The 14784-nt window shown below is 46.5% G+C and overlaps 2 protein-coding genes across 5 annotated transcripts in view; one reads left to right on the top strand and one right to left on the bottom strand.

Moving 5' to 3' along the window:
- The window catches only part of LOC144110546 (phospholipid-transporting ATPase ABCA1-like), an 80616-nt gene extending 70840 nt beyond the window's left edge, over positions 1-9776 (bottom strand). For 2 of the 4 annotated variants that reach the window (XM_077643557.1, XM_077643559.1), the window contains exon 1: positions 9640-9751. The gene's annotated coding sequence lies outside the window, so the exon portion shown is untranslated. Of the gene's footprint in view, positions 1-9639 lie in introns of all 4 variants that reach the window. The other 2 variants (XM_077643556.1, XM_077643558.1) reach the window with 2 other exon arrangements.
- A 705-nt stretch (positions 9777-10481) lies between these two features.
- Positions 10482-14367, top strand: LOC144110682 (gamma-glutamylcyclotransferase-like). Its single transcript, XM_077643738.1, has 3 exons — positions 10482-10905; positions 12816-12949; positions 13684-14367. Exons 1-3 carry the CDS (start codon positions 10627-10629, stop codon positions 13967-13969), a joined length of 699 nt encoding a protein of 232 aa, XP_077499864.1. The 5' UTR covers positions 10482-10626; the 3' UTR covers positions 13970-14367.
- The last annotated feature ends 417 nt before the right edge of the window (positions 14368-14784 follow it).

Genomic DNA, 14784 nt, shown 5'->3' with positions numbered 1-14784 from the left:
CGCTTCACGGAAAGAGATGGTAGGCCCCGTCGATCGACCGACGCGATTGCCTTTTCTTCTATGCGTCATTTCCTCGTTCGATTCGTTCGAAACTCGAGCGTCCCAGTGACGCACAAGCACACGAGGTCGTCTTCCAAGCAGGACCTAAACGCAGGCTGTGAGAGATAACTCAACGCGATAGCCATCAGCACGTGCACCGCAATCAATAAACCCCTGTGAAGGGGGAGAGAAAAGCACTAAAGACCTAACCTTGCCTTCCCCGGGGCTAACTGACAAGGTCTCCTTGAGCACATGCAGTGCCCGCAGCACCTCTGCGGTACGTCCGGGCTCCCAAGGCCTGTCATTCACGACGCCGAACTACCCTCTAACAGACGCCGCTACCACCTCTGCAATGATTACTTTCAGATTATTTCGCAATTATTTTGCAGAGGTTATTTGCAGAGAGAGAGAGAAATTATTTTCAACAGTCATGAAAAACTATCTCCATTAATAATATTTTTAAACAATATAATGATAAAAAAGCGAAGTTTACGGGTTGGAATAATAATAGGCTCGCAGCACCACGCGGTTCCTCAGTTAAACAGAAGGACTATTGCAGTACTGAGGCAACGAGCGCAAAGCTGCAGGCACTGCACTAAAGGAGGCACTGCTAACGATAACTGTACCTCTCCTATACCTCCTCACTGCCCACCCTACACTTGCCTCACGTCGAAGAGGATTTTTGCCAGCCAAAATGAGACGTACACACAAAAGAGAACCACACAGGACAAAGGCTGGACTAAAAACTGAAAACTTTTATTGAACACAGACCGCTCAGCATGCAGGCACGCATGCGCAAAGCCAGGGCAGGTAATCTACACAAAGACATCCAAAAAATCGAATTCCTTAGAGCGCTAGAGACGGGGGAACTCGTGCAAGCATCGCCGTGTTTCGCTATCTGGAAGGTCTCACAGATTTCACGTGCTTTTCGTGTTTTCCCACGACCTTGAAAAGGAACACCTGCAAAACGCGCGGAACATTTCATGGGACCTCTGCTACAATACCATGCAAGATTGCCGTTTTTTTAATAACTGATTTTTGAGGCAAGGAAAGGGCGCAGTATCTGTCTCATTTATCGTTGGACACCTGAACAGCGCCGTAAGGTAAGGGATAAAGGAGGGAGTGAAAGAAGAAAGGGAGAGGTGCCGTAGTGGAGGGCTCCGGAATAATTTCGACCACCTGGGGGTCTTTAACGTGCACTGACATCGCACAGCACACGGGCGCCTTAGCGTTTTGCCTCCATAAAAACGCAGCCGCCGCGGTCGGGTTCGAACCCGGGAACTCCGGATCAGTAGTCGAGCGCCGTAACCACTGAGCCACCGCGGCGGGTGCAAATAAGGCGCAACTTGAATTTTGTTACTGTAGTCATAGTATCTTTATTTTCTTTCGTAACACCGCGATTCATCTTATAGTTTTGATTGTTTACAATCGTAGGATAATAGTCCTTTTCTTTTTTTTTTTTGCTCTGTATGAGTACATCCAGCTTACTAGTCGAACGCTTTTGCCAACGCTTGCGTAGAATGCAATGAAAAAAAAATTTGATGTCATACATTGTCAATAAGTGTCACAACGCACGTCAAACGCTTGTTTGATGCGGGCATTCCATCAAGAATGACGAGAATGGGAGCAGAGTCAAAGGAGATGAATAGCGGTGTTAGCAAAAACAAAACAAGATATTAGTGACTACAGTAAGAAAACTGAAGTAGTGTCGTATATGCATAAACTGGTGCACATGCATAAAAACAATCGTCTGGCGCCAAGGCGTTAACGTGGCTTTCTCTGTTCCAGCAAAGCTGTCAGGTCTAGCGCACGGACTATACCTTGGTGGACGGGACAAACGCTGCACTACAAAACATAGAAATATGTTTGCAAAATGCGATAATGAAGTAACCTACAAGATTCCGCTAAGCTGTGGAAAATTTTACATATGACACACGGGTGACTGTGTGAATGAACGGTTGCGCAAGGACTGAACAAAAATTGGCGATGGAGGGGACGGCAATCTTGCATTAGATTGTAGCAGATGTCCCATGAAATGTTCCACGCGTGTTGCAGATATTTCTATTCTAGTCAGGAAAAAAAAAACACGAAAGGCACGCGAAATCTTCGAGGCCTTCCAGATATCGAAACATGGCGATGCTTGCATAAATTCCCCATCTATAGCGTTCATATCTAAGGAATTTTATTTTTTGGATGACTTTGTGTAGATTACATGCCTTCGCTTTGCGCATGCGTGTCTGTTGCTGAGCGGTCTGTTCTCAATAAAATTTTCAGTTGTTAGTCCGGCCCTTGTCCTGTGCGGTTCTCTTCTGCGTGTACGTCTTTTTTTTTTTTTTAGCTGGCAAAAATCCCCTTCAACATGCCAAGCCAACAGGCCAACCATTCAGCCTTATTTGCGTCACGTGACAACAAAATGACGCCCCCTCATTGGCTCGCGCATGACATCCGGTTCTAGAGCTCCATCTTCATTGGTCAGAAGGTGGTAACGAAGAGAAGCAGCTCTTCATGCGCATTTCGCTACGCACAAATTTACTAAACACGGAGGACAGATATATACATTTTCCCTTGGTACAAATAATGGAGAGCGGAAGCTAAAAACGGCACTGACGTCACAGGGTCATGGGGCCTATCACTATGAAATACGCTGTGGCTAAAAGTTATCCAGTCTAGCGACAGAAGTGTCTAGTAAAGTGCGTTTTCTTATCTACCTCGATAGGAGCGGCTGTTACAATTTCTGGCAACGTGCGTACCAAACACTGGGCCATTCCCCGCAAGATTGAATTGCGTCTGGCCATGGTGAACCGTAGGCCGGTGTTTCGACAAGCTGGTGTAAATTGCGCTCTGCGACAAAGGACGGCACGAAAAAAGGAGACAGTACCACTGCAGACTCAGCCTGCGAAGCGCTGAGTCACACCGCGCGGTCACACCATCTTTTGCGCCCTGTTTTACACCAGACATAAAAATCTTTTACGCTATGTATTACATCACGGATTAAGACATCTGAGTAGCGCAGCGGTGGCCTAGTGGTTTGAGCATCCACCTCGCATGCAGGAGGTGCCGGACTCGATCCCGAGTGCCGCCAGGTACCCGCCGGTGATACAATGGGTACAAGCTTTCCCCTGTCTGGTGATCGGCTTCTTTAGGGTGAAATGCTTGGGTAATGGGTCTTTGAGCCCACCTTGTGCAATGATAACTACCTTGTGCCTTGGCGCTCTTTGGCCAAAGCTGCCCTTGCGCCATAAAAATTCATCATCATAATCATCACCGTGATCACAAAGACATCTGAGGATTAAGCAAGGTTTAAGCTACAGTGAGGCTTAAGCATTTTTACGACTTCTACTCTCTTCAAACACACGCCTTGGGTGAACTATAGGAAACGCGCGGATTACGTGCTTTTACACTCCAGCGAAGACGAATGCTACTTCGCGTAAATCCGACACATAATTATGCTGGGTGTTACAACCAACTGGTGACTAATGCTATGATACGCTAAATGTATCTTTTGCTTACGAAGGTATGCCCCGCCGCGGTGGCTCAGTGGTTAGGGCGCTCGACTACTGATCCGGAGTTCCCGGGTTCGAACCCGACCGCGGCGGCTGCGTTTTTATGGAGGAAAAACGCTAAGGCGCCCGTGTGCTGTGCGATGTCAGTGCACGTTAAATATCCCCAGGTGGTCGAAATTATTCCGGAGCCCTCCACTACGGTACCTATTCTTCCTTTCTTCTTTCACTCCCTCCTTTATCCCTTCCCTTACGGCGCGGTTCAGGTGTCCAACGATATATGAGACAGATACTGCGCCATTTCCTTTCCCCAAAAACCAATTATTATTATTATTACGAAGGTAAGGAGCGCTAACCGTTTCAAACACGCGACAGGCGCAGAAACGAAGAACAAACTGTATATTTCAATCGCACGAGATACGTACGCAAGGCATTACTGGGTTAAACTAGCGCAGACACGGTACGATCATCTTACCATTTCTTTTTAGGTGCGGAGAGAAAAACCTGGCGACGACTTTTGAGAGCGTGCAACGGTTGCTCTTCTCCAGCCTCGGCACTCGAGGACCGGCTGAAAACCAGTTTCCTTCCGCATAGGCGAGCCGTTCGCCCGTGACTCAACTATGTGTTTTTCCCGCTCGAATAAGCGGTACGCACGCAGAGCGTGACAATAGACAGATATGCCATTAGGAAGTGAAATGAGGTGGCGAGGGAAGACAGGGAGAGAGAGAGAGAGCCCCAGAGACACGGCACAAAGGAACCGTATATATATATATATATATATATATATATATATATATATATATATATATATATATATATATATATATATATATATATATATATATATATATATATATATATATATATATATATATATATATATATATATACAGTCCAAACTATTCCACACCCCTCACGCCTGAGCCCTTTATGTGTATCAAGGCCACTGCGAAGCTGGCTTTGACGTACAGAAACAAATGCCAGTTGGTGACGTTATTGATACTATTTTTTTTTTTACTACGCGCTGAAGAATGCCGGGTGCTCGAAAATAATTCGGAACACTCCACTAAGTAAGGCATCTCTTATGACCCACGAATTGCAGCTGACGTCCGCAATGCCATCACAACTGCCACTACAGCTACTGCTACCTCCTACATACCGACGCACTATACTACGGCGTCCTCATTGCGCAACTATAACGTTCGAAATGACGACCAAAACCAAAATTCTACACGTGGTTATATGCCGTACTTCCGCAAATTTATATATAGAAGCGATGTTTAACAAGATGAGTGAGGATGCTTTCATCGAAATTTGAGTTATTGCATTTTTGCACCCTGGAGATATATACACTGCGGGCTATGATGACGTGCCATATAGTCGACGGACAAACGTGCAGTGCAAATACAGTACATGCTACACGCAGGCATAATAAACGACAGCTGCTCATTTCTCATTCTAGTTCATTCATTCATTCCGGCCGCCGCGATGGCTCACTGGTTATGGCGCTCGGCTGCTGACCCGAAAGACGCGGGTTCGATCCCGGCTCCGGCAATCGAATTTCCATGGAGGCGAAATTCTAGAGGCCCGTGTACCGTGCGATGTCAGTGCACGTTAAAGAACCCCAGGTGGTCGAAATTTCCGGAGCCCTTCACTACGGCGGCCCTCATAGCCCGAGTCGCTTTGGGACGTTAAACCCCCTAAACCATCATTCATTCATTCATTAAGCAGCGTCATTGTAACATGTAAAACTCTAATCTCTCGGCCAAGGAAAACTCTCCAGACGACTTGGACATAACGAGTATGCGGACCTAGATTGATTGATTGACTCTAAAAGGGGGCAGCAGGAAAGGGAGAGAGGTCCTAGGCTGGGTAGTCCTCCGCTACCCTCTGGGCCCAATCTATGGGACCTTGTCCTGGAGATCAGGCGCTGGGCTGCGTAGGGCAGCCTCCCACTGCTCCTTTAAATTAATATTCAGGGATTTTGGTGGGGAGTGACGAGCACAGCCCCACATGATGTCATGGTTTGCTCTGGCCGGGCAGAAATTACACGCTGACGAGGGATAGACAGCTGGGTGGATGAAGTGGTGGAAGGCAGGAGTGGGGAAAGTTTGAGTCTGATCAAAGCTGGCGCCACAGTATCTCGCGATATCTAGAGGTTTTGCAGGGGGGTATACAAGGCGGCCGAGGCGGTAATGGTGACATATGTCATGAAAGGAGAGGAGGCGGTCCCGCGCAGTAAGCGGGGCCAAGTGACTGAAGGCGGACTCCATGGCCGGCGCCCGGACAGTGAAACCTCGGGCGCAGGCGTGAGCCACCTCGTTGCCAGCTAGGACTGAGTGTACGGGGGTCTAAAGAAGGATGAAGGGTGTTTCAAGAGGAGGGACAGGGCTGGACGGGATATCCAACCCGCGCAGAAATTGTGGATGGCTACTAATACTACTAATTGGTTTTTGGGGAAAGGAAATGGCACAGTATCTGTCTCATATATCGGCGGACACCTGAACCGCGCCGTAAGGGAAGGTATAGAGGAGGGAGTGCAAGAAGAAAGGAAGAGATAGGTGCCGTAGTGGAGGGCTCCGGAACGATTTCGACCACCTGGGGATCTTCAACGTGCACTGACATCTCACAGCACACGGGCGCCTTAGCGTTTTTCCTCCATAAAAACGCAGCCGCCGCGGTCGGGTTCGAACCCGGGAACTCCGGATCTGTAGTCGGCGCGGTTGAGGTGTCCAAAGATATATGAGACAGATACTGCGCCATTTCCTTTCCCCAAAAACCAATTATTATTATTATTATCTGTAGTCGAGCGCCCTAACCACTGAGCCACCGCGGCGGGTAATTGTGGATGGCTGATTTAGAATCACTGACAATGCATGGTGGTAATATCGGGAGTGGTCAGAGCAAGAGTGAGGGCCGCCTCCTCCGAAGAGGAGGTTGGGCCGGAGGTTTAATTTCTTTTTGGCATCGAATGCGGCTGGAATAGTGAACCTACATGATACTACCCAATAACAAATTGCTAAAGCCACTAGACGATCCTGGCCGGTGCTTAGACTCACTATTTCTAGTGCTGTATTTTCTGCAGAAATGCAATCGTCATCAGTGCGGAGCGGGGTGCGCGGAGCGGCGCTGCGTTAACAATCATGGCGTGGTTAAATTGGAGTTGATACGGTAGTTCTATACACACGTTATTTCTTTCTAATTGAAGCACATGCACCACTCGACTTAAATTCGACCTCGCTACGCACAAGGAAAAAAAAAAGAAACGAAGGAAAGGAAAGATGAAACAATTAAAAGAAAGGCAGTGTAAGACCAGCAGCTGCAAACGCTACTCTATACCTTAAACACTTCCAAAAATAAACGAAGGAATAACAGAAAAAAAAGGGAATGGCGTAGAGTGAGGTTCTTGGGGCACACTATGGACACACATATTCCTCTGCTTTAAGACCACGACGGCCAAGAAATATTTCCCTACGTACGGCACACAAGGAAAGAAAATAACGCACTTGGCACCCAGTGTCACAACAGCCGTTGTTTGAACACCTGCGCCTGCGAGGCAAACTACGTTCTACAACAGCTATATCTCACCTACGGAGCAACGGGGTTTTCGGCAGCTGTCGCTATTTTATTTTTAGCCTTCACTGCGGACGGCAAAAGAAGTGAAATATGCTCCGCTTTCGATGATACATATATCTCGCTTGTTTTCTCGTTGTTGTTGCAGTTATACCTCAGCTTAGCGACGTGCAAATTTTGCGCGATATGTGTCACTCAATGGAGCTCATACAGCGCCGTATCAAACGTCACATATATCACGTCTCCGTCAATCATGGACTGTGGGTAGACGTGCGCAGTATCTTCGCAATAAAAAACACTGTCGGCAAGTCGGCTTTGAAACGTAATTAAGCTGAGCCGACACGGTCCACAGATTGCCCTGGGTCGCTATTATTACAACGAACTTAAAAGAAAAATAGACGAATAAATGTCCTCCTTCACAGCGTGTTCGACACTGCTCGAATTACAGGTGACATTCTCGCGCAAGATAGGCGATCGAACTATACGAATCTTTCTCTTTCTGCCCGTTTTTCTTGTCTTTTGCGTATATCTCAAAATAATAATAATTGGTTGGTTTTTTGGGGGGAAAGGAAATGGCGCAGTATCTGTCTCATATATCGTTGGACACCTGAACCGCGCCGTATGGGAAGGGATAAGGGAGGGAGTGAAAGAAGAAAGGAAGAAATAGGTGCCGTAGTGGAGGGCTCCGGATTAATTTCGACCACCTGGGGATATTTAACGTGCACTGACATCGCACAGCACACGGGCGCCTTAGCGTTTTTCCTCCATAAAAACGCAGCCGCCGCGGTCGGGTTCGAACCCGGGAACTCCGGCTCAGTAGTCGAGCGCCCTAACCACTGAGCCACCGCGGCGGGTTATATCTCAAAAGAAGAAAAAAATGTTTTAAAAAATCGCGCTTTTCTACAAGAGAGCAGCAACAAATGCACTGCCACCTGTGCGATGGAAACCATTTAAACGCTGGATCTACGCTGGACGTTAAGGTCATATAAGGGCCAGGGATGAATGCTTCGATGCTCACAGTCCACCTGATTAAGAACAGCTCCAATAAGAATAATTGATGTGCGCATATTCCATACGCGCATCAAGCAGTCGCAGCTCAAGTGTCGGAGTTCAGCGACGCGAACACCTGCAGTGTCTATAACAGGATGTGTGACATGACCTTATGCACGACTTTGTAGACAAATAAGTGGTGAGCAGGATGTAGAGAACAGGTTAGCTTGAACACGTATAGGTCGATCTATCACAAGCGCTCCATACTGACAAGTATATACAAATGAATTCGCCACATCAAAATGAGTGGTGCCCAGCACAGGAGACGATTATCTTCCATCGTGACATGCCATGGGTAATAAGGGCCAGGGATATGCTTCGATGCTCACAGTCCACCTGATTAAGAACAGCTCCAATAAGAATAATTGATGTGCGCATATTCCACACGCGCATCAAGCAGTCGCAGCTCAAGTGTCGGAGTTCAGCGACGCGAACACCTGCAGTGTCTATAACAGGATGTGTGACATGACCTTATGCACGACTTTGTAGACAAATAAGTGGTGAGCAGGATGTAGAGAACAGGTTAGCTTGAACACGTATAGGTCAATCTATCACAAGCGCTCCATACTGACAAGTATATACAAATGAATTCGCCACATTAAAATGAGTGGTGCCCAGCACAGGAGACGATTATCTTCCATCGTGACATGCCATGGGTAATAAGGGCCAGGGATATGCTTCGATGGTCACAGTCCACCTGATTAAGAACAGCTCCAATAAGAATAATTGATGCGCGCATATTCCATACGCGCATCAAGCAGTCGCAGCTCAAGTGTCGGAGTTCAGCGACGCGAACACCTGCAGTGTCTTCTGAGAGCTGCACGACGTCTCCTTACCATGTCGATTTGTAGACGTGCTGAAAGGTGTCTGAACAGCGTTTCAATTCACCGTCACTGCGGCATCTCAGCAACTCGCACCGAAACCAATTTTCACTGTAATTCACAGCAAACACCGCGGTTCAAGAAATAACTCCGCGTTAGAGGGACACTCAGTTATGACACCTAACAATAAACTAACGAGTATCTGCTATCCTGACTGCCCACTGCTATCATAGAGTGCAAGTTTTCGCAAGTGAACTACGGAGTGGCGTCAGCCAATGCCTTGAGACCATCAGTGGAGAACCTCGCGCGAATCACGAACTGCGCGACCATTTCAATAAATGCGGACACGAAGAGACGAAAGCTGCAACACGCGATGAAACCGCTGCGGCGCATTTCTCACAGCAAAGAGGTCATGCCGGCACATAAGCCCTTAACCAAGGTAGCGCGAATCACCTTCAGTCAGAATAAATCGCGCTAGTAGCACGCTCAAGCTAAACTCGAGCAACAGACCACCGATCTATGCATGCTCGCCGCGAAAGCAAAAAAATACGAGCGGCGCGCGCTCTCGTGCGTGCCAAGCCAATCCCGATGCAGGGACGGCACGCTGGCCCGACGATAACGACGCAGTAAAGGCGTAAGTAGGCGTCGGAACTCACACATTCGGGTCGCTTATCCGGACGAGATAAATGTCGCGTCCGCGATTAGGCCTGCAGCCAACCAGCTGACTGAATGGCCGCGCACTGTCCGAGCCTTGTAACTACAATAGTCGCTGCACTCCCGGTAGACGTTTTTTCGAAAACCAGTTACAATTAAATCAAAACTTTTTCACTTACAGATTGCAGCGTCATCTAGAAGCACAACGACAAACTGAATTGTTTCCTTGAAAAAATTGATGCGGCAAACTGTTTATGTAGCTCACAGATGGCGATAGCATCTGTTGGATCCAAATCTGACTCCGTCATTGCACAGCTGTGCTCGGCGCTGAGCATGACGGGTGCGCCGGCGGCCGTCATTTTACTCTTCTCTACGCCCTTTCCAGCAGCAGACGACGGAAGGTGGCCTCCGTTTCGCCCATCATTTTCGTCCTTGCCTGAGAACGAGAGGAAAAGCAAGGAGCTCGCGGGGTTTCATTGCCTTTCTTTCCATTTCGTTCCTTTAGAGTGTATACGCTGTTACGCTTCTCCAGCTTTTCCTTGTCCAGCCTTTGGAGCGTAACAAGAAGAAATAAAATTGTACTGGCACAAGAAAAACAAAGGACCGTTGATTGCGGAAACCGGTCCGTGCGCTTTCGCTTGCACGAATATCATGGTCGTGGCTATGTGGAGATTGTTATCCAGTGCACGATAGGTCAGGCGAAAAAGATTATGCAGGGTAATGAAAAGTAGCGCAACAAAAAAAAAGCGAGACCTCAGAATGTTGACATAGTTGCCCTGATACGGGTTTCGTCACATAGGCGTGCACTGCGCAGCCAATGGCGTTCACGTGCTTTCATGAGTTCTCTGCCGGCGTCTCGCCGTGCTCTGCCAACTCTACTCTGAGCATGTGTCAGTGGCCTTCATATGCGCGCTTTTTATGTTTATCTTGCACTACGGCGCTATGGTATGTGCTAAAGGTCACCGTAGCGGCAAAACCAGCTGCGTGTGATGCTTCAGCCATTACTGTGCCTCCTATCGCCGCGACGGGAGCTTACAAGCTTACTCCGTTCGCTCGTAGCAGTCCGGAGGACGGTACTGAAAGGAGGCAGCATTTTGGTGGCGACACCCGCACACTGTACGAGGTCTCTTGCGAACATGACGTCTCCGGTCGAGAAGACCCACAGCCCGGACGAAATTCTGTATTTCGCCTATGGAAGCAACATGTGGTCAAATCGAATGCACATATGCAATCCGACGGCCAAGTTCTTCGACATTGGCGAGCTTGAGGTAAGTGCATGTGCGCTGGACGGACAAAAACAAGCGTGCATGCACCGCGCGACATTCGCCTGAAGTACAGCTGACGCCGCATATGGGACAAGAAGCGAATGTTTATTATCAAGGGCTTTGTTAATTGCGTTCTGTTATTGCAAGTGAAATCTAGTTCGCACTCGGCGTCAGATTTCTGTGCGGGAAATTTGAAGTGTGGCGTAAGGACTAATGTAGTACACCAGCGAGTACATGCATATGTACCTCAGTTTCGGGGCGAAATCCTAATTCTCATGATCTCTGCAGCCCTTGCAAATTTATTTAGAAACATCATGATTAGCTAGAATCCTTTCCAAAATCTGCAGTTGCGAAGTGTATTTCGCAGTCAACCTGAAGTAATCAGCTGCACTCAGGTACTGAATAGAAAGTGATAGCTGCTATAAACTAATCTCAGATAGCCCTGCTGTGTTGAATAATTACTCTGTTAATGCTCCATTAAACCTCTGTCACTCAAGCCTACGCATCATTTCCCCTGTCACACAGACTGACACACAAGTGATACCCATTTTTAGACGGCACTGTTCTGAAGCAGCCAGATTTTCAAGTTGGTTTGAATTCAAACAGCAGTCGAATGGAATATGGCCTGCCTGCCGAGGCCGCACTCCACACCAGCACCACTAATTTCAATAACGTCGTCGAAAATATTGGGCTCTAAACCCAGTGCTATTCATTTTGTATTGCATTTCCCCTCATGTAATACCCCTATCAGGGGCATTTGAGGTGTACAATAAATAAATGGATATATAAAAGGAAAAGGTTGATGTAAAAAAAAAATTTTTCTTGCTGTAACCTGCTATAGGTTTATTCTGAACCCTGCAGTAGCTAAGTAATTGGAATTGATGCAAATATATCATGTTAACTCAATTCAACTATCTTATTCTATGCCCAGATATCTCAGTTTAATATGGGCTTGATTTTTGTGAAATTTTCAACATTGCTAGTGTGGAAGTTGAGGTGGGTTGGTGGTCATTCAAACTTTAAACAATGCAAACCAGATGATGATGGGAAGAGGAGACGTACAAATGTGTATGTATTCTTTTCTCTCCCTTGTCTGGTACAGCGCTGTTTCAAGTGTGTATAAAATCTAGAAACAAAGGCCCTGAGTAACTGGGGCACAAGTGAAAGCCTGATGTGAGGGTAATGAACATTGCATGACACTTGCCCTGCAGAATTCAGCTGACCTATTTTTGAAAGCTGAGTCATATTGGACACTACAGTGTAGGCAAGGGAGTCAGTTGTCACGTAGCCCTGCACTCAAAGCAAAATTGGTGCACAGTTGGGCTTGTCCTGTGAAAAAGATATTGGGATGGTGATGGAATTTTTGTTTTTATTTTCAAAGTTTATGATTTCACTTCAGTTCTCTACATATATTTTTCTCATTTCGCAGCCTGTAATAGTAAGATGAAGCAGTCTGGATGTACTTTACTGTTTGTTTATGGCTCATCTTTTACACCAATAACAAAACTCAATTTTCCAGCTGGGCTACTCTGTACAGTGCTACTGAAAGAAGAAATAACAAAAGAAGCATTGGAAGTTCCAAAAATACAGTTACAATCAATTGTGCATAGTCTGGACACACAATTCTAATGCTGGGCTGGCTTCCAGTGTTGCTTTTAGGACTTCCAAGTGTTTTACTTTTCTTATTTTTTATATCCACCTTTGCAGGTGGATATTTTCTTTACTTGTCTGAAATCTGGTTTTCACAAGTGTAAAATTTTCAGGCAGTAAATTTTGACATTTGGCACAGTGTCTGACATGAGACTAAGGTAGCTAGTTGAGGTTGCTGCAGTTGTTTGGCTGAGGAATGAAATCTTGCTTCTGTGGTAGAATATATAGGAAGACATTGAGAACCTGAATGTGTTTTTCTGCAGGGATATCGCATAGTTTTCGTCGATGAATATCAAAGCTGGCAAGGTGCAAGTGCCGCACTCGAGAAGGATGATCAACGGACCACGCACGGTGTGGTGTGGACAATTCCAGTGAAAGAATTAGAACACCTCGACAAGTGAGTTATATTTGTTGACAAGCAAAAATTCAAAATTTGCTGCTCATGTCTTGCAACAAACTCTTCATGAATGAAATGAATGGAAACTGCAAAACATTGTGCTCTGTGAGAGCAAAGGTGGAAATTGGGGCTTGTATTACATACTGAGGGATCTGATGCACCACCGTTAGGAAACTGCTCACAGGACAGAAATGAAACCCACAACACAAGAGCTTGTCTTGTGGTCTTCGTCATGCGTGAGAGCTTAGCATAATGTGCACTAAACCAAACTTATCCGAAAACTAATGTCTTCATATTGTGTCATGGATTTGTCACAGACAGACTTCTGACAAGAGCTGAATATAATACTTGAGAGAAGGAAAAATTCTAGCTAAAACAAGAATGATTCGTAAATGTGGTGTTGCATCCTCAGGCATGCATTGCCACTTTGGATTTGAATGAATCAAGCACTCATCTTACGATCTTGGTGCATCTGTGATAAAGGCAGCTGTGATTGAGTTCAAGTAATTTTACAGTGCAAAAGTTGGCCTGTCCAAACCATTTTGTGTCTCACTGGACTGCATCTTAGTTTGCCATATATTTGACGTGAACCAAATTCTTGTTATTTTTAACCTGTTTTCAATGGAATCAAGAAAAGAAGGAATATCACATTTGTTTGAATTCTAAGAACAATGATAACTACTTTTGTTTCTGAATATTAATGTGTCTTCTCTCCTTTTTCTCCCCGAACACAGGCAAGAGAGTTCCTATGATGCAGGCAATGTGACCGTGAAGCTGTCGTCAGGAGAAGAGGTGGTCTGTCGGACTTATTTCTATGGTACCAGGAAACCTGGCAAGAAGTGCCTACCTTCACTTCTCTATAAGGCCGTCATCGTGGCTGGAGCGATTGAGCACAAGTTACCGGAGGCTTATGTGCGGGAACTCATCAAACAGCCCGACAATGGCAAAACGGAAGGCACCAGTGTTGGAATTAACATTGAGAAGCTGCGATCAGATGTGAATGGGTACTTAACTATATAACTTTGTGCATTTCATAGCAGTCCTAGTTAGGAAAGATGTCATTACTGGGCAGTTTCATGACCACTTGTCCAACTGCTAAAGCACCAAGTGCAGAAGCATGTAATTTGGTGGGAATGCCCCACTAGCTGCAGGTAGCACTCCAGCCAATTTAGCAAGGGCACATGGTGAGTTGGGGCCTGGTGATGCACCAACAGCAGCTGTTCAATATTAGGTATGAGAGCAAATGCTTGCCTGAACTTTCCTTGTTCATGTTCAGGGCGAGAGATGCGATAGAATAGCTGCACGTTTCCTTTTATATCTCTGTCGGCTACTACCTGACGCTGTCACTTGTATTTTGCAATTTTATGTTATGGGCTTTTCAAGAGCGCATCGAATAAAGGCTTTTCTTTTCTTACGAAGCTGCAAGTTGTGACTGCTTATTTCACAATTCTTGAAATGCCCTTCGCTGAGATCTGGCTGTGTACATGTGCTTCAGGTGCTCGGCTTTAAACATTTTGCCACTCTGAGAATCAGCGCTGGTATTCGATGACTGTAATTTGCGTGTTCGAGGCCGAAAGGCGTACGCAGGCATCCCTTGCGTGCAGATCAAGGTGATCTTGTCCCTCTCCCGGTTTTCAGCCATTCCAAGATGTTCTTGCGGCTTTCACTGTGCCTTGACAACCTCGCGCTGTGTTGCGCTATCAGCCAGAGAGGTGCTGCCCAGAGTTTCCTCCTGCTTACCCCGGCCGGCAACGACAAGGTCTTATCATTCAAGGAGCTTTCCGAAGCACTTGCGACTTTATCTTTCCCGCTGATTTCGTCAGGTCACTAAGGGA

Source organism: Amblyomma americanum, chromosome 11 (assembly GCF_052857255.1).
Source record: "Amblyomma americanum isolate KBUSLIRL-KWMA chromosome 11, ASM5285725v1, whole genome shotgun sequence".
NCBI lineage: Eukaryota > Metazoa > Arthropoda > Arachnida > Ixodida > Ixodidae > Amblyomma > Amblyomma americanum.
The sequence above is the reverse complement of the archived record's forward strand: the minus strand, read 5'-3'. Positions and strand labels throughout refer to the sequence as shown.